At 36.4% G+C, this 27,446-nt stretch overlaps 1 protein-coding gene across 1 annotated transcript in view; it reads right to left on the reverse strand.

The window, feature by feature from the left end:
• The window catches only part of Tango6 (transport and golgi organization 6), a 410,302-nt gene that overhangs the window by 332,306 nt on the left and 50,550 nt on the right, over positions 1-27,446 (reverse strand). Inside the window, exons 4-5 of the mRNA XM_090391522.1 lie at positions 23,384-23,522; positions 8,940-9,100 (exon numbers count right to left, since the gene is read on the reverse strand). Coding sequence (XP_090247648.1) covers positions 8,940-9,100; positions 23,384-23,522 — 300 coding nt within the window. The remainder of the gene's footprint in view (positions 1-8,939; positions 9,101-23,383; positions 23,523-27,446) is intronic.

The raw sequence follows: 27,446 nt of genomic DNA on the forward strand, positions 1-27,446 counted from the left end.
AAAATTTTAGAAAAAGTATCGTCTTATACATGGAAAAATACAGTAATATTTAGAGACTGTTAGTAGATGTGGGTTTTTTTTGTAGACAGTATAAGAAAGATAACTATCTGGAAGTGGAAGTTTGGTAAATATAGTGTCTAAAAATAACTGTTTGTAAACAACAATTGTTTTTAATTTCTAAAGTAAATTTTATTCTAGGGTGGTTATTTAAGAGTGCCAATAATGTATTTTAAACATTGTGGACATGCAGCCAGATAGAAAACACACTGTCAAGTCAATATAGCACAAGCAGAGGTAGCAGAGACGAATTTAGAGCTTTTCTTCAAAAGTTTCCATGAAAAACTTTGCAAGTAAAGGCGAAAGAAGAGAGCCCATTGTCATTCCTCCAGCTTGGAGATAAATTTTATACCAAATGAAATAATCTGACTGCACCACAAAATGAAAGAGTGCAGCAATAATTTCCTCCTGATATAGGAGGAAATGTCTTTTTTTTTTTTAATTAATGTTTCTTTAAGTGGGATGTTTGAAAAAAGAGAAGAAACTTTGAAACTAACTAAAAGTTTGGATTTGTTTAGTTTCAAATTTTCTGCTGCACAGCCACAACTCTCTACATTACTGGAGCTCTTAAATAAACAACACCCTAGAATAATATTTACTTTACAAATTGAAAACAATGGAATTTTCAGTTGTTTTCAATTTGTAAAGTTGTCAATTTTGTCAGTTTTTTAACTGACAAATTTGTCAGTTACCCGACTTCCAGTACACGTGGAGTTATACTGAATATTCTGTGAGTGTAAGCTCCTATATTCGGGAGTCTAGCAAACCAGCAGCTAAAAGGATAGAACACCAGAATTACAGTAATCTACTGTTTATTAGACCTTCAAAACAATGACCCTTCAATTAACTAACCTTTGCATGTTAACCAACTATTTTTGTACAACACCATGTAATTGTAATTCATTTATACAAAAGACAAATTACCTTACTAACAAATTCAGATAATAAATGATAGATTACTGTATGATAGTCATGGACCACCAAGTTCCATGAAATTCATTGGTAAAAATTTGGGACTGATTGCAAACTTTTACTTCACACTGTTTACACTCAGTATTACATAATCAGAGTTTGTACCTTTATTGCAACTTAACTTTGATCATGTGTGTGAAAGTCAGTATAGTAAATTACACACCATTGATATCCTAACATTTTTTCTTTTTTAAACTATGAATACATGAGTATCAACAACCAATTCACAAGTAACCTTAGAAGTACTCTATCATAATAATCCTATAATAGGTATAACTGTATGCGAAAAAGTACAAAAACAAACAGTGAGTTAATTTTATTTTTTATATGCGTTTTTAAAGAATAATAATGACGATGACTATATAAAGAAATAGGATATTATATCAGCAATACTTGGTCTATATTTGAGTTGCAAGTCAGCAGTTAGAATTGAAGGAGGTATAGGAAGATGGTTTGATGTTAAATCAGGTGTGAGACAAGGATGCATATTATCATCACTGTTATTCATCAGCTATATAATCACATTATGAAGGAAAGTAGTATCAAATCTGATATCAAAATTGCAGATATTAATGATGTCACGAAGTTGACTGCAAGGATAGAAAAATCAGATCTCCAAGGTGGACTCAAGAAGTTAAAGAGGCAGTCAAGGTAAAGAAGAAAATGTATAGAAAGTTCCTGCCAAGCAGTCAGCTTGTGTTCTGAGATAATACAGAGAAAAACATAAGAAAGCAAAAGACTGTGTAAAAACTGGTTAAACAGAAGCCATGAGAAGGTTTTGATATGAACATAGAAAGTAAATATCAGGAAAGTGGCAAAATATTCTAGAGGCTGTTAAAAAAAAAGTTCAGAAATGAAGGAAAGTGTAATGTAAAAAGAATCAGAGATGATTAATGTGACATGAAAACTGAAGATAAAGATATTCTAGATGTCTGGAGTAATTATTTTTAAAGACTGTTAAATGAAACAAGCAGTGAAAGCATGGTTAGAAAACACTCAACAGGAATGCGATCAGCAATACATATTTGAAGTAGAAAAAACGAACAAAAACCTGAAATGTGGAAAAGCAGTTGGAGTAGATGATATCTGACCATAAATGCACAAATGTAGAGGTATAAAAATTTTAATGGCTACTCTGCATAACTGAGAAGTTATGGTCAGAGGGTCAAATTTCAGATGATTGCAGCAGAACTCTCATAGTACCCATTTATAAAAAGGGAAATAAAATTGAATGTCAGAATTACAGAGAAAGTTCCCTGTGAGTGTTCCTGATAAGATTTGTGCAAGTATTCTTGATAAATGGTAAAAATAACTGTGGAAAGGAAGATTAGAGAAGAACTAGCTGGAATCAGGCCAAACAGAGGTTGTTAGGATCAGATTTTCACTTTAGACAAATAGTTGAGAAATCAAGGGAAAACAATGATGACCCTTCAATTAATCAACTCTTGCATGTCAACCAACTTTTTTTTTTTGTACAACCTTGTCATGCACCTTTTCTGGAAAAGGCACATGACCAGGTATCAAGAGAAAATCTGTTGAAAATGCTACAGCTATATGGTGTAAATAGAACATTATAACAAGCAGAACTTAGTCTATATTTGAGTTGTGAGTCAGCAGTTAGTAAATCAAGTGTGAGACAAGGATTCACATTATCTCTATCGTTATTCATGATTTATGTGGATCACATTACGAAGGAAAGGAGCATTAAATCTGATATCAAAATTGGAGATCGTAATCTTAGCTCTTTACTTTATGCAGATGATGTCATACTTCTAAATAAGTCCAGAACAGGTCTGTAGGATTTCCTAACTAAATTGAATAACTACTGTAATAAAATGGATATGAAAATCAGCAATAAATAGATAAAGACAATGAAAATAGGCAGAAATATTGAAAACATCAACTGCATCGTGTATGGAAAACCTATAGAACAAGTAAAACATTTCAGCTATTTAGGAACAATTTTCAGTGAAGATGGCAAATTAAATATGGAAATAGACAACAAAATTAGCAAAGCTGATATGGTAAGATGTCAACTGAATAATTCTATATGGAATAAGAGAAAAATTAGTCAAAACACAAAACTAACTGTACACAAGACAGGGTTCAAACCAATTTTAACTTATGGGTCTGAAAACGGGTTAGTAATAAAACACTTGATCAAAGATTAGAGATACTGAGATTTCTGAGAAAGATTAGGGGAATGAACAGATAGCATCAATAGTGGTATCATATTAAAAATGAGTATATTAGGAAAGAAATTGACATTGTGTTAGCATTTAGGAATGTTTCAGCAGAGCTAATCACAGGTGGTATGGGCACTTAAACAGAATGAAAGAGGACAGGTTGGCAATGAACACTTGACAAAACAAATGTTCATTGCCAAAAGATGTCATACCTTATTACTAAAATACTTTGCAAACTTTGTTTGCTTACACTTGGATAAAGGAAGAAACCAAGAATATAATTTCTTGGTGTCTTTAATTTATAGTATAACCAAGTAAAGAAACTTTTCACTTGGTTATATTATAACAAATCAAGAGTATTTTAGTAATAAGGTGTGACATCTTTTGGCTACTTGTATATGAAAATATGAGTTCTGTATTACTTCAACCTCGTTACCACTTCCGGGTCTGGCTCCCACTGATAAGACCTCAATAAAGGTTGAAACTGGTCTGAATAGGTGGCCCTTCTCATAATGCATAGCATTATACATGTCTGTAAGGATATGTGCATTGCATTGCATTATGGGATACTAAGACAACTGATGTGAAGTCATTAGCCTCTATATACAGGTAGCCCAGTTGTGAAGTTACTTCATGTTTGGCATCTTTAATTTATAGTATAACCAAATGAAAAAACTTTTAAGATATTATCATGGCATCTCATACACCCTCAGAGGGTACATTCAGGAATTTCAGGATGATGATACTTGATAATGACTAATCGACTACAAATTTCATGAAATGATATTGAATTTCATTTTCAAATTATTATTATTATTCATATGATGATATAGTGGCCGTGAGGTCCCCTTTTACAGGGAAGTATGGCACCATCTCAATCCCCCTTAATTTTATCCGCGCTCAGGATCGGCATAGTTGACGAATCAGGCCTATGGCTGGGTCTTAAGTATTCTTGACTGTAATCTGTGTGTGTTCAAGGGGCCAGTTTGCCTGTTCTGGGGGACAAAAAATCTGAGTTTCTGGGTGAAACTCAGATTTTTTGTCTCCTACCTCCATATGAGACCGGCTAACTCACCTTTCATCAAAAGAGACCAGATAAAGGCTCCTCACATCACTGATGGGAATCAAACCCAGATCTTTCCGACCAAAGGGCTTCGTCTATACCGACTGAGCTACAGAGGCTCTTTATTTTCAAAATCTTAATAATATTGACATATCATCAATATACATTTTATGTTTCAATTACTTGGTTTGAAAGGGCAGTTCAATTCCCATATATGATATAAGGAACCTTTATGAAATGTGAGTTAGCCAATCTCATATGGAGATGGCAAGATTTTTGCTACAGAAATATGGGTTTTGTTTCTTAACACAGTTCGAGAATACATCAACTGAAGGCAAAACAGAATATGCAAACAGGATTGACCACTCTATAAGAATTAGGTGCATGTAAAGCCAAGTTAATGGATATTTTCAGGTTGCAAAAATATCCTAACTTATTATAAATTTGAAATATAAGAGGATTAAGAAAGAGTATTATTATTCATCCAAGATTTAATGATATACAGGGTGGCCATAAATTAACTTTCCAGCTTTGGAGGTATCTAGCTAAAACTAATACACAGAATGAGACCATATTTTATATTGAGACTTTCGAAGGCATGGGGAGATGAATTCCGCGAAAAAAAGATTTAGTACCAAAAGTCGCCGATAGTGGAAATTTTGGCGCTGGCAAGGCCAAAAGCAGTCAAATATTTGCAGTAAATGCAGGTAAAAAGGATTATGCAAATTTTACTGTGCGTACATGACAACAGCGCCACCAATTCCACTTAAAAAGGGATTGGGAATGTTCAGGCAGTTATTCGAATGATTGACAAATTGTGCTCAATATGCGTCCTACCTTGCCTCAGCGTGCTTTACTTGTTAAGTTGTTTTACCTTAAACAGTGCAATGCCATAGCAGCCCCTTTGGGAACTTCGAAGGCATCATAACCTGCATACAGGTCCTATGTCAGCTGTAGCACTGAGAGCTTTGATTAAGAAGTTTGAAGAAACTGGTTCACTAGGAGTTAGACCTGGTAGAGGACGAAAGCAGTGCAAGAAGAGACAGTAACAGACTTTGCTAATGCGGTGTTCGATGATACAGGGACCAGTACTGGTCCAAGCGCTCATGTCATAGCTCGCAAACATGATATGGCTTATGGTACAGTCTGGAAAATCTTACAGAAAATGCTTCACTTCTATCCATATAAGTTCAGTCGCGTGCAAGCACTAGCTACCGCAGATTATGATAAGCACATGACCTTCGCACTAATGTTTCTTGCCAGAATGGAGGTCGACAATGACTGGCCTTGGAGAATATTGTGGGGTGATGAGGCTCATTTTTATCTGAATGGGTCAGTCAACTCTCACAACTGCAGAATTTGGGCATATGAACATCCCCAAGCGATCCAGCAAGTACCACTGCATTCTCCAAAAGTAACTGTGTGGTGTGGCTTCACAGCCAATTTTGTAATAGGACCATACTTTTTTGAGCATATTACCCCTACAGGTCCTGTAACCTGCTTCATTACTGGATATTTATTGATGAATGCTGGAAAATTTTGTCATTCCTGCATTGCACAAAGACAATGTTTGGACTCCATAATTTTTTTGCAGGATGGAGCACGGCCACACATTGAACGTACAGTACAGTGTCTTTTACGCCAGCATTTCAGTAATGAGAGGGTTATCAGTCAGTTCTTTCCGACAGCATGGCCGCCTCGATTCCCAGACATCACTCCATGTGACTTTTGGCTGTGGGTATTTGAAATCCGTTGCGTATGTTGGTGGCATTCTCAACTTGTATGTCTTGAAAGAGAACATAAAACGGGCTGTTATGAACATCCAATCAGACTCCTTACGCTCAGCTGTAGAGCATGTCGCACACCAGATGCAATTTGTTGTACACAAGAAAGGTTATCATGTTGAAAATCGTGTATGTGGTCCAGGGGACCCTGCTTCTGATGAATAAAACATTATTTCCTGTGAGTTCAATCACTACATTAATTTCTGTCTCTCTCGCAAGTTGTTGTTTTAGTTTTATTATTATCATTGCAACGTGCCGCATATCCAGCTGGAATGAGTGACGCAGCTGTCGCTTACACCGTCAAAATGTTATTATTCCATTTTATCTGCCTTTAATGCAATTATCCACTTGTTTTTGGCTCCACAAGCGCCAAGAATTTCTCTATCGGCGACTTTTGGTAGCAAACCTTTTTTTCGCAGAAAACATCTCTCCATGCCTTCAAAAGTCTCAATATAAAATTTGGTCTCATTCTGTTTATTGGTTTTAGCTATAGATACCTCCAAAGAGGGAAAGTTATTTTATGGACACCCTGTAGTATAAAATCATGAATATGCATGTATTGTCAGCATCAAATCAAATTTGCAAATATCTTTACGGGAAGACTATGATAATTTTCATGAAACTAAATGACAAGTGTAAAGCTCATCTGGCTTTTATATGCATTTTTTTTCTTCTAATCTCTCTCTGAATAGTTCTGAACATTAGATTCATTGCACACTGTGCTTAGTAGAAGGAGAACTGGAAGATATACACTATGCTGCCAAAAGTATATTAAAATACCTCTAAGAGAGGTATACAGAGAAAATTAAACAGAGACTATACAAACAATGTAAATGAAATTCTAAGAATATATGCATATAATGGAGTCATCTGTGCACATCTTTTGTTTTAATTAAAATGGCATGCAGAACACAGCTAGGTGACCTTCAATATGACAACAGTTTATGCTGAAAAATGGCTGCAATGCTCTTATGCTGCAAAATTCAATTCTGGACTGTTGAAAAATGGGTAAGTTGCAGTGAAACTCACTAGCCCGTCTGTTTTAATTGAATGGGAGAATCTTCATCTCATGGAAGTTCAACCAATACAATGAAGAGGAATGCATTGTCTCGTGTTGTTAAAGGTGTGTGTGTGTGTGGCTGGATGGAGTCTAGATGTTTTTCATTGATATGGAATTGTTCAACTGGTTTTTATCAATACTTCCACTCCACAGAGGTGTACTACCTTCATGCTCTGACTAATACTGCATTTCCTGCAGAATGTAACTGAATGGTAAAGGAGTATAGTTGTTTCAAGACAATGCCCCTATCTCTCTCTCTCACATGCACACACACATAAAACACTCATGGGATGAAATGGAGTGCAAGATAAGGAACTGTCACTGAAGGCCAATATCATTAGCAAAATTGAAAAGTCTGTCAAGAATGCTGGTTAATTTTCCATAAACCTTGCCAGAAGTACATGGAAGGTTTAGTATACAGACTGAAGGTTTACTATACAGTATTTCTCAAGTGTTCCAATAATATCTGGCAAAACAGTATATAAATGCAGCATTTGACAAGATGTGAACAATATAAATATAAGTTTATATTGTATAAGAATCTTGAATATGACACATACAAGTATAAGGAATTATTCTTAGAACTCGAGTAAGAAAGTAGTTAGCAAGGATGTGAAAGCTTGATTGAGGGCACTGTCTGGAAATGCGTTTAAGGAAAAGCATCACAGGCACTGTGCAAGTTAGTGGGGACATCTTGTAATGAGTCCAAAGACTCCATGTCTTCAAATGCCTAAAATGTCTTCAAACAAATATAAATGAATTTGAAAGTTTATTTTTCACTTGGTTAGAATATAATACATTTAGTTTAATCCTTTATCCAAGTGTGAGCAAACAAAGTTTGCGCCTGAAAGTATCTTCAGGACTAGGGTAAGGTGGTACAACACCAGGGCGACTCCTTGCAAAGGTGGAGCAAGCTACCAACACTCCTATCTCAGTATCTCCCATAATGCAAAACACATCTTGCGGATATGTCTAATGTTATGCATTAAGGGAAGGGCCACTACCCAGACTAGTTTCGACCTTTATTGAGGTTTCTTCAGTGGGAGCCAGGCCCAAGTGAAGATACCAGTCAGAAGTATTAGCAAGGTCATCTCTACCTAACCTAACCTTCAGGACTGGGGTAAGATGTTGTACCACTTTACCCCAGTCCTGAAGATACTTTCAGGCGCAACTTTGTTTGCTCACACTTGGATAAAGGATTAAACTAAATGTATTATATTCTAACCAAGTGAAAAATAAACTTTCAACATCTTCCTCTAAATCCAGAGTAATTTATTAAAAAGGTGGCACACCAATTGGCAACTCCTATAGGTAGACATGATCTTGCTAATACTTCTGACTGGTATCTTCACTTGGACCTGGCTCCCACTGAAGAGACCTCAATAAAGGTCAAAACTAGTCTGGGTAGTGGCCCTTCCCTTAATGCATAACATTAGACATATCCGCAAGGAGATGTGTTTTGCATTATGGGAGATACTAAGATAGGAGTGTTGGTAGCTTGCTCCACCTTTGCAAGGAGTCGCCCTGGTGTTGTACCACCTTACCCCAGTCCTGAAGATACTTTCAGGCGCAAACTTTGTTTGCTCACACTTGGATAAAGGATTAAACTAAATGTAAAATATAAATGAATTATTTTAACAATATAACAGAAACATAACATTAGAAAATTATTATAATAAATTCAATTTATTATGAAGACAATTTTTCTTCGTAAGTATTTTGTTATATCTGGAAGATTAATTCTTTAAAATCCATCTCCAATAAATGAATACTTCACTTTGAAGTTAATAGATAAAATCTCTCAGTTTTAACAATACCTGTTTAAGATGAGGGGGTAAGGATCCTTTAAGTAGCAGCAATTCTTGAATAACTAATGGTTGATATAAATGTTTTTTTATATTATTTAATTTGTGGATTAGGTACTGCCTATCTTGTAGCATCTCTGATACAAGTTCAGCTTCTGTAGGTTTTGAAGAACCTAGAAATAGTCAGAAAATAAAGTATCAACATCTCTTCTTTTTATGTTAGTAATTTTGTGAAATATTCATACAGTATTTCAAGAAAAGAAAATAACATTCTTCCAAAAAATATAAACTTGCTAATCAATATGCCAATATGTATTGCCATATCAGTACTGTGTGTGTCAGAAGTGTGGAATTATTTATAGTGTTAAAAGGCTACTGATATATGATGCTACACAGTACATATTTATTAGCAGTCTTCTTGCTAATTCCTGAGGGAATTTATTAGCCTTAACATAATTTTAAAAAATATGCCACTTACACATCTGAAAATGAATAAAATTCTAAATTCTTAAAACTGAAATTTATCTCAAATCTCACACGAGACAAGAAGATTTATCACATTGGATAAATCTGCTTTATTTCTTTAATGCAGATAACAATTATTCCAAAGGTTTACAACCTTTCATGGGTGGAATAATCTAGAAAACTCCCATTCTAGATATTAAACTTGTCACATTCTCAAGCCACTTCAGAACTCTAATAAATAAAGCAATCTCAAACCAATCTCTCTTACCAAACATCCATGCCATAGTGGGATTCAAATCCACAACTTGATGATAAACTTATTCTCAATATCTGGGATAATTACTTCGAAAAATTATTAATGAGGTAGTAAACAATATGAGGTATGTGAATGTGTATACCGCAGAAACTATTCATATCAAGAGTACCAGAAGATGACTTACAAAAATGAAACAACATATAGGAGAAGGAGAATCAATGAATAAGCTTGGTGTCTTTCCAAAGGATTCTAATGTTCAGTATGAACACAATGTTGAGCCAGAACAAACTTCTTGATTCACCATACTACAGGTAGGTTAGTGTTTGTTAATCCACTTTTGGTTAGAGCAGCAAGTTTGACCAAAATTAGAAGGTTTTGCAGATAATGAACAATGGTATACAATGCATAATGGGTAAAGAAAGTAGAATGTCCTTAGTTAAAAAACTTTAAATGTTGTGATAAACTTGAACTTCCTCAACATTGTAATGACACATTTAGAAATGCCAGATATATAGTGTGCAGAAAGTGTAAGCAAAGCGAGGAGTTGAATTATGTGTCAGGTTGTGAGACAGCTATGGTTGAAGAAAGTCAGAACGTGAGTGAAAATAGTGGCTTGATAGGGAATTGCGATGTACAAGATGGCAATGAGAGCGGTGATCTAAGAAAGAGTGAGAGCAACTATACAGAGAGAGAAAGTGGTTTGAAAGATAAAAAAAATGAGGAATTATTTGTAGGAAGTGAGATCGCTAGGTTGCACGCAGTGATACAAAATGCGCAGCGGCAATTAGAGCACCTGCAAAACTCTTTCCAGAGTGATTCGGCTAACGTAAATAACCAGCATAAGAGTGGGCGAGTTTCTGAAATGAAGGAAAGAGTGTTGTATGGTGACTCGTTATTAAGAGGAGTGATAGATGGGAGTGTAACTAAATCGTACTTACCGGGTGTGCGAAATTTAAGGATGTAAGTGAGAGTATTAGAGTGCAAAAACAGAGAGTGAAAGAATTAATAATTGTGGCGGGTACAAATGAATTGAAAAGTGATAAATTTTTTATGAGAGAGGACTTGAAAGTATTGTTAAAGGTAGCGAAAGAAAAGAGTGACAGAGTTAGAATGGTCAGTCTGTTGCTGCGGTATGACAGAGAGGAGTTTAGGAGGAGGGCCATAATCGCAAAATGACATTATGCGCAGGTTATGCAAACGGTGTGGTGTGGAATTCGTGGGCGTGTGGAATGAGTTTGATGGGCGAAAGGACTTATACAAGATGGATGGCCTGCATTTGAATGGACTTGGTGTGCGAAGACTGGAAAAAGTGTTGCTGAATGAAGTGAAAATGGATGTGCAGAACCAGGGAAACTAGAACTACCAAGGATGGGGGGGGGGGAGTGGATATGCAGACGTCAGTGAGACAGTTGAGTGTAAAAATGTATATAATGTACCTGAGCCAGCACTAAGGACAAAAAATGGGAATGGGACATTTAGAATAATGCATCAAGATAGGGGTGGAACAAAGGGATCACTGCATTTCATGTATACTAATGCCAGGAGTATTAGGAACAAGAAGGAAGAATTTTTGGCCTTGATTGGCTCTTCCTGGCCACAGGTTATTGGCAATAGTGAAACATGGCTGACGAAAGATGATATAGTTAGTGGGATAGAATGTTATAGTGTGTTTAGGAGGGACAGAGAGAATAAAATGGGGAGAGGGGCGTTATTGATGATAGCTGATGAACTGCAACCAAGGAAAATTGAAGTTGTATTGCAGGATAGTGAAAGGAGCTCATTTGAGGCTATTTGGTGTGAGATTGAGACTGGCAGAATAAAATATACAGTTGGGTGCTGCTATAGACCAGGTGATGGAATAGATGGTGGAGATAGTATGCATAAACAAATTGATGAAATGAGTGGAAGGAGGGTAATTATTATGGGGGATTTTAATTATGGTAACATTGATTGGAAGGAGGAGAGGACACATGTGAGGAAGGAAATGGATTTTATTCAATTATTAAGGGATAACTATCTGAGACAGCATGTAATTGAAAATACTAGGGGTGTCAGAGTGCTTGACCTGGTAATAGCATCTCACAATTTGACTGTAATGAATATGACCATGTTGCCACCTATTGGTGAGAGTGATCACCTGGGAGGTGGCTAAAGGTGTGGAATTTTTGATTAAGACAGGGTATATGTGGAATTACCGTGCTGGCAAGTATGACAAGCTTAGGAGATTGCTTGGATCGGTACCATGGCATGTACAGCTGCAAGGGCTGGACGTCGATAGAGCATGGGAAGTGGTCAAGGAGCATTTACAGGAGGTTATGGCTGATTGTATACCTAGGGTCCGAATAGTAAAACAAGTAGGGGTTAAATGGATGAATAACACCATTAAGCTTGAGCTGCAAAAAAAGAAACAACTGTGGAGGGAATTTAAAGAAAGGGGTGACCTGCAGGCACATGAACGGTATAAAGTGCAGGCCAGAAGGGTAACGAGTGTGGTAAAAACAGCAAAAGCCGATTATGAAAGGAAACTAGCTATGCAAGCAAAAGAGAATCCCAAACAGTTCTTTCAATATGCTGCAAGCAAGAAAAAAACTGTACATGGCAAAATATTTTTAAGGAATGACGATGGTAAGGAGGTCACTGAACCAGTCGATATAGTGGAGTTACTGAGCATGCACTTTGCAAAAGTATATCATCCAGGTGGAGACATTGAAAAAATGAAGGAGCCATTAGTTTATACGGGAATTGTGATGAATGAAGTGGAGGTGAATAGTCTATTACAGAACCTTAATGTGAATACATCTGTGGGATTGGATGGTATACCGGCATGGGGTCTTGCGTGAAGCGGCTAAGGAATTATCAGTGCCCTTGACCATGTTGTTTAATCTGAGTCTCATTTCTGGCTTAGTCCCAAAGGAGTGGAAAGAGGGGAAAATAGTTTCACTGCATAAAGGAGGATCCAAGACTATGGTTGCAAATTACCGACCGATCAGCATATCAGGAGTTGTTGTCAAGGTCTTGGAGAAAGTAGTCAAGAGAAAAATACAGGAATGGACTGATGAAAATGAGATACTGTACAGGGGACAGCATGGCTTTGTGAAGGGTAGATCATGCCTGAGTAACTTGCTCAAGTTTTATAACAAGGTGACGGCTGAACTGGATAATGGAAATGGGTTTATAGTGATACTGCTGGACCTGGCAAAGGCGTTTGACAGGATACCACATGGAATTCTAATCCGTAAACCACAACATATGTGAATGGATATAGGGTTGGTGAGATGGATAGGTGGGTGGTTGATGGAGAGATATCAAAGAGTGGTTTATTCAGGAGTGGAGTCCAAAAGACGGCCTGTGACTAGTGGTGTGCTGCAGGGTTCTGTTCTTGGACCACTGCTGTTTAATCTGTTCATTAACAATATAGGGAAAGATCTAAGTGGAACAGTTCATTTGTTCGCTGATGATGATGCAAAGTTGGGGAGGGCGATAGTGAATGCAGAAGATGTCAAAGTCTTACAGGATGACTTAGATAGATTGGAGTTCTGGGCTAAGGAGAATGGATGTCAATTTAATGTGACAAAATGTAAGGTTATGCATTTTGGGGTGAAAAGATTAGCAGCAGTATACCACATGGGTGGAACTATACTCCAAGAGATTGATGAGGCCAGGGACTTGGGAGTGTTGGTGGATAGGCAGATGAAGTTTAGGGGGCACATTGCAAAAGTAGCTAAATCAGCTCATCAACTCACTGGTTGTTGAAAAATACCTTAACGAGCAGAGACAAGCAAGTTATTGTACTGAGCCTTAATAAGATCTCATCTTGACTACTGTGCCCAGATTTGGTCACCTCGGTTCCTTCTTAATGGGGAGGAGGTGGAGAGGATCCAGAGGCGAGTGACTAAGATGATAGCAGGTCTATGGAATGAACCATATGAGAACAGGTTGAAGATTTGTGGGTTGCAGAAACTGGTTGATAGGCAGAAAATGGGAGATATGATTGAGACATTCAAACTGCTAAAAGGATTCTATAAGATTAATTCAGAGGATATTTTTGAGATCAGGACTGGTGGTGGGAGAACTAGGGGACACCTATGGAAGCTGGGCAAGAGTGTGGTTAGCAGTGGTGTTAGAGCTGGGTTCTTTACTTTTAGAGTGGTAAATGAGTGGAATAAGCTGCTTGAGTCTGTTGTGGGTGCTATGACAGCGAGCGAGTTCAAGGCAAGGTATGATAGATACTGTGAGAATGTCGTATAGTTGTGTGGACATGATGTTTAGGGCCTCCCTCGATGAGTCTAAGGACTCCCTGGAGTAGCCCGAAAATAATAATAATAATAATAATAATAATATAATGAATTGGAACCCTTCTTCTCAATGATAGTAGTGGGAAGCGAAATTACATGTAACTGTATATGCCTCTTTGGTTTATATCAGTTGTATACATTTGACAATCAAAGATTTGAGAATAGTAGAAGTCTAGGTACAAGGCTATATCAATAGAACAAAGGTGTCAGTCAAAGTTTTTTCTGAACTATCAATGGAACAAAGGTGTCGGTCAAAGTTTTTTCTCAACTTTACAGTCAAAAGATTTAATTGACAGTTTTTATATCACATCTCTATATCACCATTTCCTTGGAAGATGCACTATACAGAACATCTTGAAGGCCTGTGTTTGAGAAAAGAGAGGAGTTGTATGCGAGAGACCACTTACATTTGAATGAGGAAGGACGTAGGCATCTGGAGAGATTGCTGTTCTGAACGAGTCAGTGTGTCCCAGGGAGGATGATAGCAGGGGGCGGCCTCTTGTGGGAATGGATACTTGGGAAAAGATAGACGACATCAGGTAATAATGAGCGCAGTGGAGTCTAGAGGGGATAATGCTGGGTATAGAAATGATGCCATTTATACTAATGCCAAGAGTATCCAGAATAAAGGAGAGGAATTGGTGGCACAGATAGCATCAGCCTGGCCAAACATTATTGGGATCACTGACAGGTGGTTGACAGAAGAGGATATAATAACAAGAAGAGAAGTCGCTGGGTGCAGCATTTTTCAGCAGGATAGGAAGGGAAAGCGTGATGGTGGGATACTGCTTATGATAAGTGACGACCTATGTCCTCTAAAAGTGGAGGCTTTGGAAGGCAGTGAGACAAATGATTTTGAGAGTATATGGTGTGAGGTAGAGGTGGGCAAGACAGGATATTTAGTGGGGTGTAGCTACAGACCCAGGAGCACAGAGGATAGGGACTAGGAGATGTTTAGACAGTTAAGTTTGGCAAGTGCAAGAAGAATGATTGTTATGAGAGGTTTTAACTACAGTAGTATATGGTGTCCCAAATTTCACGCAAGATTTAAATTTAGCGCCATTTGTGCGGTAAATTGTTGCCAACGAGAAAAAAAAGAGAGCATGACAGCTGACAGTTCAGGGTTATTAAAAACGGAGTGCTACAGGAAAGAACAACGCATTTTCATTGTTGAGCAATATTTTAAAAATAATGAAGGTTTGGCAGCTACAGTTCGCAATTTTCGTACAAAATATGGTTGGAATAGTGATTTAACTTCATCAACTGTGAAAAGATTAATTAAAAAATTCAAGGAAACTGGATCAATTAGTGATCTTATACACTCTGGCTGTCCTTCAACAAGTCGTTCAACAGAAAACATCGAAGCAGTTCGTGAGAGTGTTGCTGAAAGTCCAGGAACATCAATTCGGCACCGTGGTCTTGAATTGGGCATTTCGAGAAGCTCTCTACAGCGTATTCTCATGAAAGATTTGCATCTTTATGATTACAAAGTTCAATTGACTCAAGAACTGAAGCCTACTGACCACACACAGCGAAGAGAGTTCGTTGAATGGATTATGGAACAACAAGTGGATGGTTATTTTTCGAACAAAATCATCTTCAGTGATGAGGCTCATTTTCATCTTGATGGCTTCGTTAATCAACAAAATTATCGCATTTGGGGTTCAGAAAATCCAAGAGTGATTGTTGAGAAACAAATGCATCCACAACGTGTCACTGTTTGGTGCGGATTTTGGGCTGGAGGCATAATCGGTCCATTCTTCTTCGAAAATGCGGCTGGTAAGGCAATAACAGTTAATGGTGCTCGCTATCGCGACATGATAATCCAGTTTTTTGTGCCTAAATTGCAAGATATGGATGTGGACATGTGGTTTCAACAAGACGGTGCCACATGTCATACAGCCCGAGAAACAATTCAATTACTGCATGAGTCATTTCCTGGTCGTGTAATTTCCCGTTTTGGTGATCAGAATTGGCCACCCAGATCATGTGACTTAACGCTGTTGGACTTTTTTCTTTGGGGTTTTTTGAAGTTTAAGGTTTATGCCAACAAGCCCATGACCACCCATGCCTTGAAGGAGGAAATTGATCACTGTATCAACGAAATTCAGCCACATTTATGCAAAACGGTCATGGAAAATTTTGACAAAAGAGTGCGTATGTACCAGCAAAGCCATGAAGGCCATTTACCCGATATGCTATTCCATGCATAACCCTATACTGTATACTTTATGAATCAATAAGAAATTACAATTTTTAATTAAAAACCTGTGTTTTCTATCAAAATTACTTCTTGCGTGAATTTTGGGACACCCTATATAAATTGGACAGAGGAAGATGCATGTAGCAATAAGGGAATGGAATTTCTAGAATTCTTGAGGGACAAATGTCTTAGGCAACATGTAACAGAGGGAACAAGAGGTTCAAGAGTTTTGGATTAGGTTATAGCATCAGAAGAGTTGATAATAACTGAGATGACATCTCTCCCACCAGTTGAAGAGAGTGACCATATGGTTTTGACTTGGAAAATGAATAGATATGCAGGAGTATCAAAAAGACGGGAACGTGTGTGAAATTATAAAGAAGGTGATTATAATAGTCTTAGACGTCGACTTCGGGAAGTTTCATGGAGGGAGGAATTGGAAGGCCAGGATATCATTAGTGCGTGGGAAATTGTGAAAGAATATTTGTTAGCAGCAATGGTAAGTTGTATACCACGAGTGAAAAAGAGGACACAATTTGGAGTAAATTGGATAACAAACAATATTAAACAGGAATTGCATGCAAAAAAGAGGGCTATGGAAGAGATATAAGGAGATAGGTGAAGAGAATATGCATGAAGAATATAAGACACAGGCCAGAAGAGTGACTATTGTGGTAAGGAAAGAGAAACTGGAATATGAGAGGAGATTGGCCCTAAGATCCAAAGAAAATCCTAGGGAATTTTTTAGCTACGTGGTCAGTAAGAGGAGAAATGACTGTGGAAGAATATTGTAGGATAAAAATGGGAATAGAGTGACTGATGCAGAGGACATAGTGGAGTTGTTCAATGAACACTTTATTGGAGTATTTCATCCTAGAGGATTGTTTTCATGCTAGAGGGTTAGGGCAGGTTTGAGGTTTAGAGGTACAGGAGGAGAGCGTGTTTCAGATACTGAGTACTCTGAATGTCAGTAAAAATTTGGGACTGGATGGTATTTCACCATGAGTTTTGAGAGAATGTGCTAGGGAACTGACAGTGCCTTTAACCTGGCTTTTCAATGAAAGTCTGACTGCAGGAAAGGTGCCCAGGGAATGGAAGGCAGGTAAGATAGTGTCATTGCATAAGGGTGGTAACAGACTGGAAGTGTCTAATTATAGGCCAGTTTGTGTGTCATCAGTAGTTGGTAAGATCTTGGAGAAAGTAGTGAGGGACCGTATACAGCATTGGGCAGATGAGGTAATGTTATCTGTAAGAGTCAACATGGATTTGTGAAAGGGCACTCTTGTTTTAGCAATATGCTAGCCTTTTATAATAAAGTTACAAGAACATTAGATGAGGGAAAGGCATATACTGCAATTTTCTTAGACTTAGCAAAGGCATTTGACAGGGTGCCACATGATACGCTGATATTTAAGTTGCAGCACATGGGTCTGGATGTCAGATTGGTCAACTGGATTCAGGATTGGCTGTCTGATAGGTATCAGAGAGTTGTGTATGGTGGAACAGTTTCAAGGAGGCAGAGGGTTACAAGTGGGGTCCCACAGAGCTCAGTTCTAGGACCTATGTTGTTTAACCTTTATATCAATGACATTGCCAGTGGATTGCAAGGGGATATTCAGTTGTTTGCAGATGATGTGAAGCTGGGAAGGATTATTTGTAATAGTGCAGATGTGGTAGCCCTGCAAGAGGATTTGAATAAGCTAGATAGATGGGCAAATGAATGGGGGTCTCAGTTTAATGCAGCAAAATGTAAGGTCGTGAGGTTTGGGAAACATCGATGGGATGCTGCATACTCTATGGGAGGAGTTATACTGCAGGAAGTAGGGGAGACAAGAGCTGTGGGGTTGATGATTGATAGAAATCTGAAATTTAGGGGACATATTGCAAAGGTGGTGACGGTAACACGGAGGATTGCTGCAATTATGAGAAGGATACTGACCTGCAGAGATAAAAGGGTTATCATTCCGTTGTATAAGTCTCTGATCAGACCACACTAGACTATTGTTCTCAAATTTGGTCCCCAGGATTTGAAGGGGATAAATTAACTGTGAAAAGGGTATGAAGACGGATGACAAAGGTGGTTTCAGGACTGTACAATGATAGTTATGAGGATCGGCTGAGAGAATGTGGACTGCAGAGTTTGGTGGATAGAAGGAGAGGTGATATGATTGAGACTTTTAAACTGTTGAGAGGTGGTTACAGGGTTGACACTGGGGAGTTCTTTCGCTTGGTTGAACAGCAGGAAGGAGTGATGACAAGAGGCCATCCCTGGAAGTTACGAAAGGAAACTGTGAGCAAGAGGGTGAGGAGTGGTTTCTTTGCATGGAGGGTAGTTGAACTGTGGAATGCATTGCCTGATGGAGTGGTGAGAACGAGAACGGTAAATGAGTTTAAGGAGTGGTATGATAGACTTTGTATTTCTTAGGGGGGGGGACCTCCCCTCGATGAGTCTTGACAGACTTTATGTTCTTAGGAAGGATCTCCCACGATGAGTCTTTTGACTCCATGGAGGCCTGAATAATAATAATAATAATAACCTCAAAAGTCAATTTGAGTCTACTATATTGACAATGTTTTGGCTATATGGTCTCATTCAGAATAAAAACTGATCAATTTTCTTCAATTAAAAATCCAGACATTCATTCTTGGATTATATTTACTATAGAGAAAGAAATAGAGGAAATATTTCCCCTCTTAGACAGACATACTTACCCACTCTTCTAAAAACACCTTTGCCAGTTTCGTATACAACAAGCCAACTCAATCAATAGTTATGGCTGACATCTTTACCTGCCTCAAGAAGAAATTACCAGAATGTGCATTCCATATGTTAATGGATGTTCAGAATAAAAACTGATCAATTTTCTTCAATTAAAAATCCAGACATTCATTCTTGGATTATATTTACTATAGAGAAAGAAATATAGGAAATATTTCCCCTCTTAGACAGACATCTACTTACCCACACTTCTAAAAACACCTTTGCCAGTTTCATATACAAGCCAACTTTCACACACATGCAAAATAACTCAGCACATCATACTTATACGAGTTGAGGTATGATGAGCTGTACATGTGAGAGTGGGACCTCTCACAATGAGTCTCTTGACTCCATAGAGGTCTGTTGATAATAATAATAAAATAATTTAGTTAATAAATTATTTTTAAATTAAAATAAAAAATTAATTACTAATTAAGGAACACATGAATGGTGAGTATTAGTCAGTATAACTTCCCAAAATCGAGAAAGTTTCAGGCAATCGTTTCTGTTCCAGTCTGGTTGTGAATCATTGCTTCACAGCTTTTCTTGTACAGTCTTTCCAGATGAAAATAACTTTTGTTTATAACACTTTTTTTGTTCTACTGAATCCTGTGCTTTGTAGATCATTGCTTCCCAAACTTATGGATGTCAAGGTCCCCTTGGAAAAATTAAAAGATTTCACAGCCCCTATTGAAAAAAAAAATCCTAATACAGACATATATTATTATAATATTTATTGTATTTATATTCAATACAATACATGCACACCAAGCGTATTTCTTTCCCGCTCATCACCGCACCTGTGTACACTAGCAATGAAACGTTAATTTAAAGAGCAAGAAACTTGGCCGTTTTAAATGAGCGCAAGATTTTGCATTTGTAAACTTTTTTTTTTTTGTGCTTCTTATCAATACCTTTGAAATGAAACTTATACGAATAAGCATATATTTACTAATATCCATTAAGCGCCGAAATATGCATGAAGCAAAATTTGTGAACCAACACAAATGTGTGAATTTTTTCATTAAAATATAAAAAATAACAAAAAAGAAATAATAAATAATAAAAATTAAATATGTTTCTTTTAAGATAAAAAAAATCTACTTAGTCTTAAAACATTACATTAGTAAGTTTGGGAAGCACTGTTGTAGATAATGTGTTGCTTGCTAAACTGAATTTGTTGGGTTATTTAAGTGAAATATATTCCTGATCTTCTTCAAGAATTATTAAGATATTTACTTAAGGTAAATAATTAAGGTATTAAGTTTGTGAACTGGATGGAAAGAGACTTGTAAGTTAATCTGCCAAAGTAGTCTTGCTATTTTTTTCTGAACATCCTTTAACATATGGAATGCAAATTCTGGTAATTTCTTCTTGAGGCAGATAAAGATGTCAGCCATAACTATTGATTATTTTTTTGATAGTTTTTGCATTATAACCATTAGAAATAAAAGTAATTCTGATAATAAACAGTTCTTTGTTTAGAAGCAAATCTGTAGAGCATATTTTATGGGCTCAGTTAACTAAAGATTTGATTAAACCACATTTCTGACAAGGGTGATGATGATGTGTATTAGAACCAATGTCTTCATTAGTATGAGTTGGTTTTCTAAATACTAAGAACTGTAGACTACCATTTGGTTGACATAGAATGAGAACCTCCAGAAAAGAAAGACAATTGTTATCTTCTACTTCCAAAGTAAATCTGATTCTTGGGTTTATTGAATTAATTTTTTCAAAAAATTCATGAAGATCAAACAAGGAGGAGTTCCATACAACAAACACATCATCAACATATTTGTACCAAATCAATGGTTTAGGTGAAAAAACATCTAAAATATGTTGTTCGAAATGTTCCCTAAAGTAATTAGCTAGAGTTGAGGAAAGGGGAGACCACATAATTTTTCCCTCTATTTGTTTGAACAGTTTGTTCCGGCAGCTAAAGTATCCTAAATTAATGATAAAATCAAAGAATTTTACAATATCAGGAGGAAAGTCATTATGAAGTAATTCAATCATATCTGTGAGAGATATTTATAAAGAGTGAGACTACATCATAACTTACTAGAAAATCTGTGGGTTGTAAGGATAATCCTGAAATTTTATTCTTCAAATCTGTTGAATTTTTTATGAAGGAAGCAGAATTTCCAATAAATGCAGAAAGAAGATTAGACAAGTATTTTGAGACTTTATACGTTGAACATCCTATGCGGTTCACAATAAGTCTTAACGGCACGTATTTTAGTCCTTTTCACTGTATTTTTATCCCAAGAATGAACTTCATCCAAGAGGCTGTTAAGTTTATTGATTTGTGATTGAATTGGGTCTCTATCAATGCTTCTGTATGTAGAATGATCTCAAAGTAGAAGATTAAGTTTTCTAAAATAATTGTTATCATCATGTACTACAACTGCTCAACCTTTGCTAGCCTTAGTTACTAAATTATTAACTTTAAATTATTACCTAAATTATTTTATTGTAATTTATTTTGGGGAGATATGATTGAGACATTCAAATTGCTGAAGGGTTTCTATAGGATTAATTCAGAGGATATTTTTGAGATCAGGACTGGTGGCGGGAGAACTAGGGGGACATCCATGGAAGCTGGGCAAGAGTGTGGTTAGCAAGGGTGTCAGAGCTGGGTTCTTTACTTTTAGAGTGGTAAATGAGTGGAATAAGCTACCAGAGTCTGTTGTGGGTGCTCTGACAGTGAATGAGTTCAAGGCAAGGTATGATAGATACTGTGAGAATGTCGAATAGTTGTGTGGACATGATGTTTAGGGCCTCCCTCGATGAGTCTAAGGACTCCATGGAGTCGTCCATAATAATAATAATAATAATATCTATTAATGCAGATGGAGCTATTCTCTTGCAGCTGATAGTGCACATAATATCACCTGCTTTCAATTGAATTGTTCTCTTTTTTGTGTTTTCCAATGTTTGTACTGATAATGGCTATGAAACTTAGCCAAAAAAAAAATTTACAAATAAGACATTTCAATTAAACGTAAGTGATTCTGGTAATAATATTTTATGATGGATCCTCCAAATAATCCTAGAAGACAGGTGATGTGTTCCACACATCACTGACTCCTGATTCTTTGATTGTTAATACTCAAACTGTTTATCTGAGAATTAAAGATGCCAAGAAATTATATTCTTGGTTTAATCCTTTATCCAAGTGCAAACAAACAAAGTTTGCATATGAAGTAACTTCATGACTGGGCTACTTGTATATAGAAGGTAATGACTTCACATTACTTGCCTTAATATCCCATAATGCAAAGCATATATAAGTCTGTATAAAATAAATAAAATAAATATAAAATAAAATATAAATATAAAACATATATAAGTCTGTCCTTACAGACATATATAATGCTATGCATTATGGGAAGGGTCATTACCCAGACTGGTTTCAACCTTTATTGAGGTCTTGGATCACATCGATTTTTGTAAAAAGATAGCCCAGTCATGAAGTAACTTCACGACTGGGCTACTTGTATACAGAGGCTAATGACTTCACATCACTTGCCTTAGTATCCCATGATACAAAGCACATATTCTTAGTATCCCATGATACAAAGTACATATTCTTAGATACATGTATAATGCTATGCATTATAGGAAGGGTCACTACCCAGACCAGTTTCGATTTATCGAGGTCTCATCAGTGGAAGCCAGATCCAGAAGTGATACCAAGGTTGAAGTTATGCAGAAGTGATACTTCCATATACAAGTAGCCAAAAGATGTCACCTTATTACTAAAATATAACACATTTTGGCTACTTATAAATGGAAATATGACTTCTGCATAATTTCAACCTTGGTATCACTTCTGGATCTGGCTTCCACTGACAAGATCTCGATAAAGGTCGAAACTGGTCTGGGTAGTGACCCTTCCCATAATTCACAGCATTATACATGTCTCTAAGAATATGTGCTTTGTATCATGGGATACTAAGGCAAGTGATGTGAAGTCATGAGCCTCTATATACAAGTAGCCCAGTCGTGAAGTTACTTCACGTGCAAACTTTGTTTGCTTACACTTGGATAAAGGATTAAACCAAGAATATAATTTCTTGGCATCTTAATTTATAGTATAAACAATTGAAAAAACTTCCAATAATGTTTATCTGAGATTTTAAATTTCTTTTAGCAATTTTACTTAACTGCCGCTTTTAAGAAACCACTGGTCTTTAGTATGCAAAACTAGTTGGTACATATTGTATTGTTATCAGAGTTAATAACTCATAAACCCAGTTCTTGTACTGCTATACAAGTTGTAAAATTGCATAATTAAGTGTAGTATTTGTTAATTCAAAATAAGAATAATAATTTATTTGTTTATTTATTCATTCATTCATTATAATTTATTTATGTGTTATAATAATAATATTACATAAAGAATAAATAAATTACATAATTCTTCATACATTTCTTCATGTACCAGTATTTAATCAAAAAATTATTTACTTGCAAATCTCTCCAAAACAAGATGTAGATATCTGGATAACTGAACTTCAATCTGTGTGTGGTCAGAGTTATCTTCTTTTGTAGCCAAATCTGAGTTTGCAGGCAATGTGGTTAAAAAGTGTTCATCTTCACATTTAACCTAATAAATCAGAATCTGTTTACTTGTGAGTCATTTATATATACAAAATATAGTACTATGTCATACATTTACCAGATGGTATAAAATAAATTCAAGAAATCAAGAAATATGTGTTCTTGTTATAATGTTAATGACAGCATATGCTGTTATATGTTCTTTATATCAGGAAATCAAGTGCATGATATCATGTCTTGATTTTGTTAGAATTACAACAACAATATACTGTGTATATATATATATATATATATATATATATATATATATAAACAATGTTTTTGTTTGGTTATGATACTAACAAAAGCAAGTACAGATTTCCTTTTAAACAAAACTCGGATATAAATATTACATTCAGTCATCAAATAGACAGTAGTCTGAATCAATTGACCTAGTTTTTGGTCTTCCTCTGGGTCTTGTTTTCCTGCCATCACACACAACTGTTTTTTTAACCTCTCCTTTCCTGTTCCGATATTAAATGAGTATATTAGATCAGTATTTCCCAAACTTTCTGTATGTGTGCACTCCTTTGCCTGGGGAGATACGCTGGTGTTATTAAAATTTCAGAAATGCTGACATACCCCCACCCCTCAAGCAAAGGCAATTTGGGAGAAGTTATAAATATATTTCATACCTTTATAATTATTCAAACATGAATAATTATAAAAGTATTATAATTACAGCTATTTTGCCTGCTTCAGTTTAGGAGTACCCCTGTTTAAATGTCATTGGCTATTTACTCATGGATTCTTAGGGCATTATGAGTGTAGATGTACTAAAAAGTATATGTAGCCTAAGGAATAGAAAATTGCACATACCTTTTTCTGGGTGTTGTGGCTTTTCCTCAGTCTGCGATGTCGAAAACTGCAGTTATATGTTCTGCATACCAAACTGCCTACCCCCCACACACACACACACTCTGCAGTTTTCGACATCGCAGACTGAGGAAAAGCCACAACACCCAGAAAAAGGTATGTGCAATTTTCTATTCCTTAGGCTACATATACTTTTTAGTACATCTACACTCATAATGCCCTAAGAATCCATGAGTAAATAGCCAATGACATTTAAACAGGGGTACTTCTAAACTGAAGCAGGCAAAATAGCTAATTATAATAGTTTATAAAGAGGAGTAACATGGGAGTTTTCCCAGAAATAATATACATATAAAAGTATTTATTATTTAAAATTTGCATTATAATAAATTACAAATGTGAAACTTATTTTTTTAATTATTAAATAAATCACAATAAATAGACACACGAATAAACATGTATAGATGTACACATGAGTGGCGAAATAATTGCTCAGTTCATTACAATTTAAGGCATGAATGATTTCAAAATTTAGCAAGCAGATTCGACCATGTGATTTGAACAACGTGAATTTATACTTTTAATGCAAACAGTTCAAACCACACAGTTGGAAAGCAATCGTGCCATCAACCAGATGAAACCCTAACAAAGTCAGCTGATACATCAATTGGTACATGATAACAAAGTCAGCTGATACATCATCTCTTGGCATGATACATCATGCCAAAAGATGTTTTGTTTTGTTTAAATTTTTTAATTATTGAAAAATTAATTATAGAATGATGTCCCATGCTTATCTACGACAGTACGACAAAAATATACAACTGAACAAAAAGTGCCACATACCTCCTAAAGGCCTTTTGCATAACCTTGGGGGTAGACACATGTACCACCCTTTGGGAAACACTGCCTTTCACATCTTTAAATACAAATGATGTTATTTTAAAAAGCCTCATTTTTAATAAGATTCAGTTACATGCCAACCATTTGTTCTTTCAGTGAAGTTTTATTTCCAACCCATCTTTCAATTTAATAAATTAAAATTGCTTTGAACATTGGGTTTGGATGAGATATCAGCCCATGCGCTAAAAGTACAAGAGAAATGGTATCTCCTAACCTTCTTCTTCTTTGTCCTTGCCATTATCTCATTTTACTTGGGGGGTGGCTCTCCTAGTCTGTAATAGCCAGGAGATTCTGTCCTGGGTTGTGAATGTCTCTAAATGGGCAGTTAGATCTTTTTTATACTTCTGGATCATTTGCTCATCAGGACAATGTTGTAAGCATATAAAATATCCCATAGAGCAAGTCCACTTTTTAGTCCACTGCTATATAGTCCAAGTTAAACAGAAGTGGACTTAGCCGATCCTTGATGTACTCCCACATTGAACTCCAATTCTTTGCTAGTTCCTGTTGGGCTTCCCACTTCAGTTGTGACATTCCTGTACATGTCTTTCACTCGGTTAATATAATATTCTGGGACCTTCTGTGATCTCAGTGCTGGTCATATTAATTTCTGTAGAACATGATCAAAAGCTTTTTCAAAGTCAATAAATACTAGGTACATGCCATTCTGTTATCTCTGTGGCTTTCTAATAGGTTTCTGATCAAGTGTATGTCATCAATTGAGGATTTTCCTGAGACGAATCTTTTTTTATACATCTTTTATTTCATTTTCAATTACCTACACTAACAATAATACCTTCAGTAAACAAAATCATGTTAAGATATTTAAATATCTTAACAATTCCCCCAAACCAATCTGCTTAATTTAAATCTCAGCACTAGTAGAGTGCCAAGGGAGTGGAAAAAGAGCAGAACAGTTCTTTGATAAAAAGGAGACAGGTTTCAAATTATAGACCAATTTATTTATTTATTCTTATGGCAAAAGCAGCAACAGGTCAATGTCCAGACCAGAAAGCCAATCCAGGGTCTCATCTGTCACTGCGTGGATGTCCTGGAGGTCACCACCATGAAATTGGCACCTTTGGCAGTCATTCACAATATGAGTGATTGTCTGGGCCACAGGGGAACAGTCACAATAAGGGTGGTCTGATAGTCTCCATTTATGCAGTAGGTAGTCACATCTGCCATAGTTAGTTCTGATCCTGTTGATAGATGACCAAATCTTCCTAGGAAGGGCAAAACCAAGTTGCAGAGTACATGGGTCTTCAACTAGGAAACCATTTGTTGGAAGATTGCTGGACCATTGTTCTCTCCACATGTCAGATGTTGACGGTAAGACAGCTGAAGAGAGTTCGTCCATGGATCAGAAAGGGTTTCGTGATTTTAGGCAAATACTAGGTGGATTTATGAGAGTCTGGTGCAGGGGTAGGAGTGGGTTGCTCATTACTTTATTAAATACTTTAATCAAGGCTTGTCTTCTCCGTATATTTGGTGGAGCAATGTTAGATAGGACAGGCAACCAGGGAAGAGGAGGTGCTTCTCAGTGTCCCACTAATTGTGTGCATGGTAGAGTTTAGCTGAGTGTCTATAATATTAGTGTGTGTGTGTGCACTTCTTTCCCAGACAGGGGCACAGTATTCTGCTGCAGAGAATGCGAGAGCTAGTGCAGATGACCTTAGGACATCAGCACCCCAACCCCAGGTTGTTCCAGCAAGCTGTGAAATTATATTATTCCTTGTTTTAACTTTGTTGGACAGGTTGGTGAATGGCCTTTTATAGGTTAGGCTTCTGTCCAGTAGTATTGGAAAATAAGGTATTGGAAAAGTTAGTTAAAGGCAAAATTCAGGAAAGGTGAATAGAAATATGACTACATGGGAAAGGAGGGAGGTTGTGTCTTGGAAATTCGGAGGGCAATTTGCCATTCTAATAACTGAAGGGTCAGATAACTGTCATGGATATTAGGTCAAATGGCCTGTTCTGGTCTAATGCCATCATTTTCAGTTGTTAAATTTAAACTCACCAATAAAAAATAAAATAAAAAAAAATGCCTGTGTGCACATATTAGAGAATGTTGCAATTTATGACCTGTACAGTGAAAAACATTGTTCTACAGTCATCAGACTGCACAGATCTAAGCCAAACAAAGTAGAAATTTTAATGTCTGTGAGAGTACCAGAAAAAAATAAAATAAAAAAAATATATATATATATAT

Source organism: Typopeltis vanoorti, chromosome 4 (assembly GCF_054136105.1).
Source record: "Typopeltis vanoorti isolate ZY-2024b chromosome 4, IOZ_Tvanoo_1.0, whole genome shotgun sequence".
Lineage (NCBI taxonomy): Eukaryota > Metazoa > Arthropoda > Arachnida > Uropygi > Thelyphonidae > Typopeltis > Typopeltis vanoorti.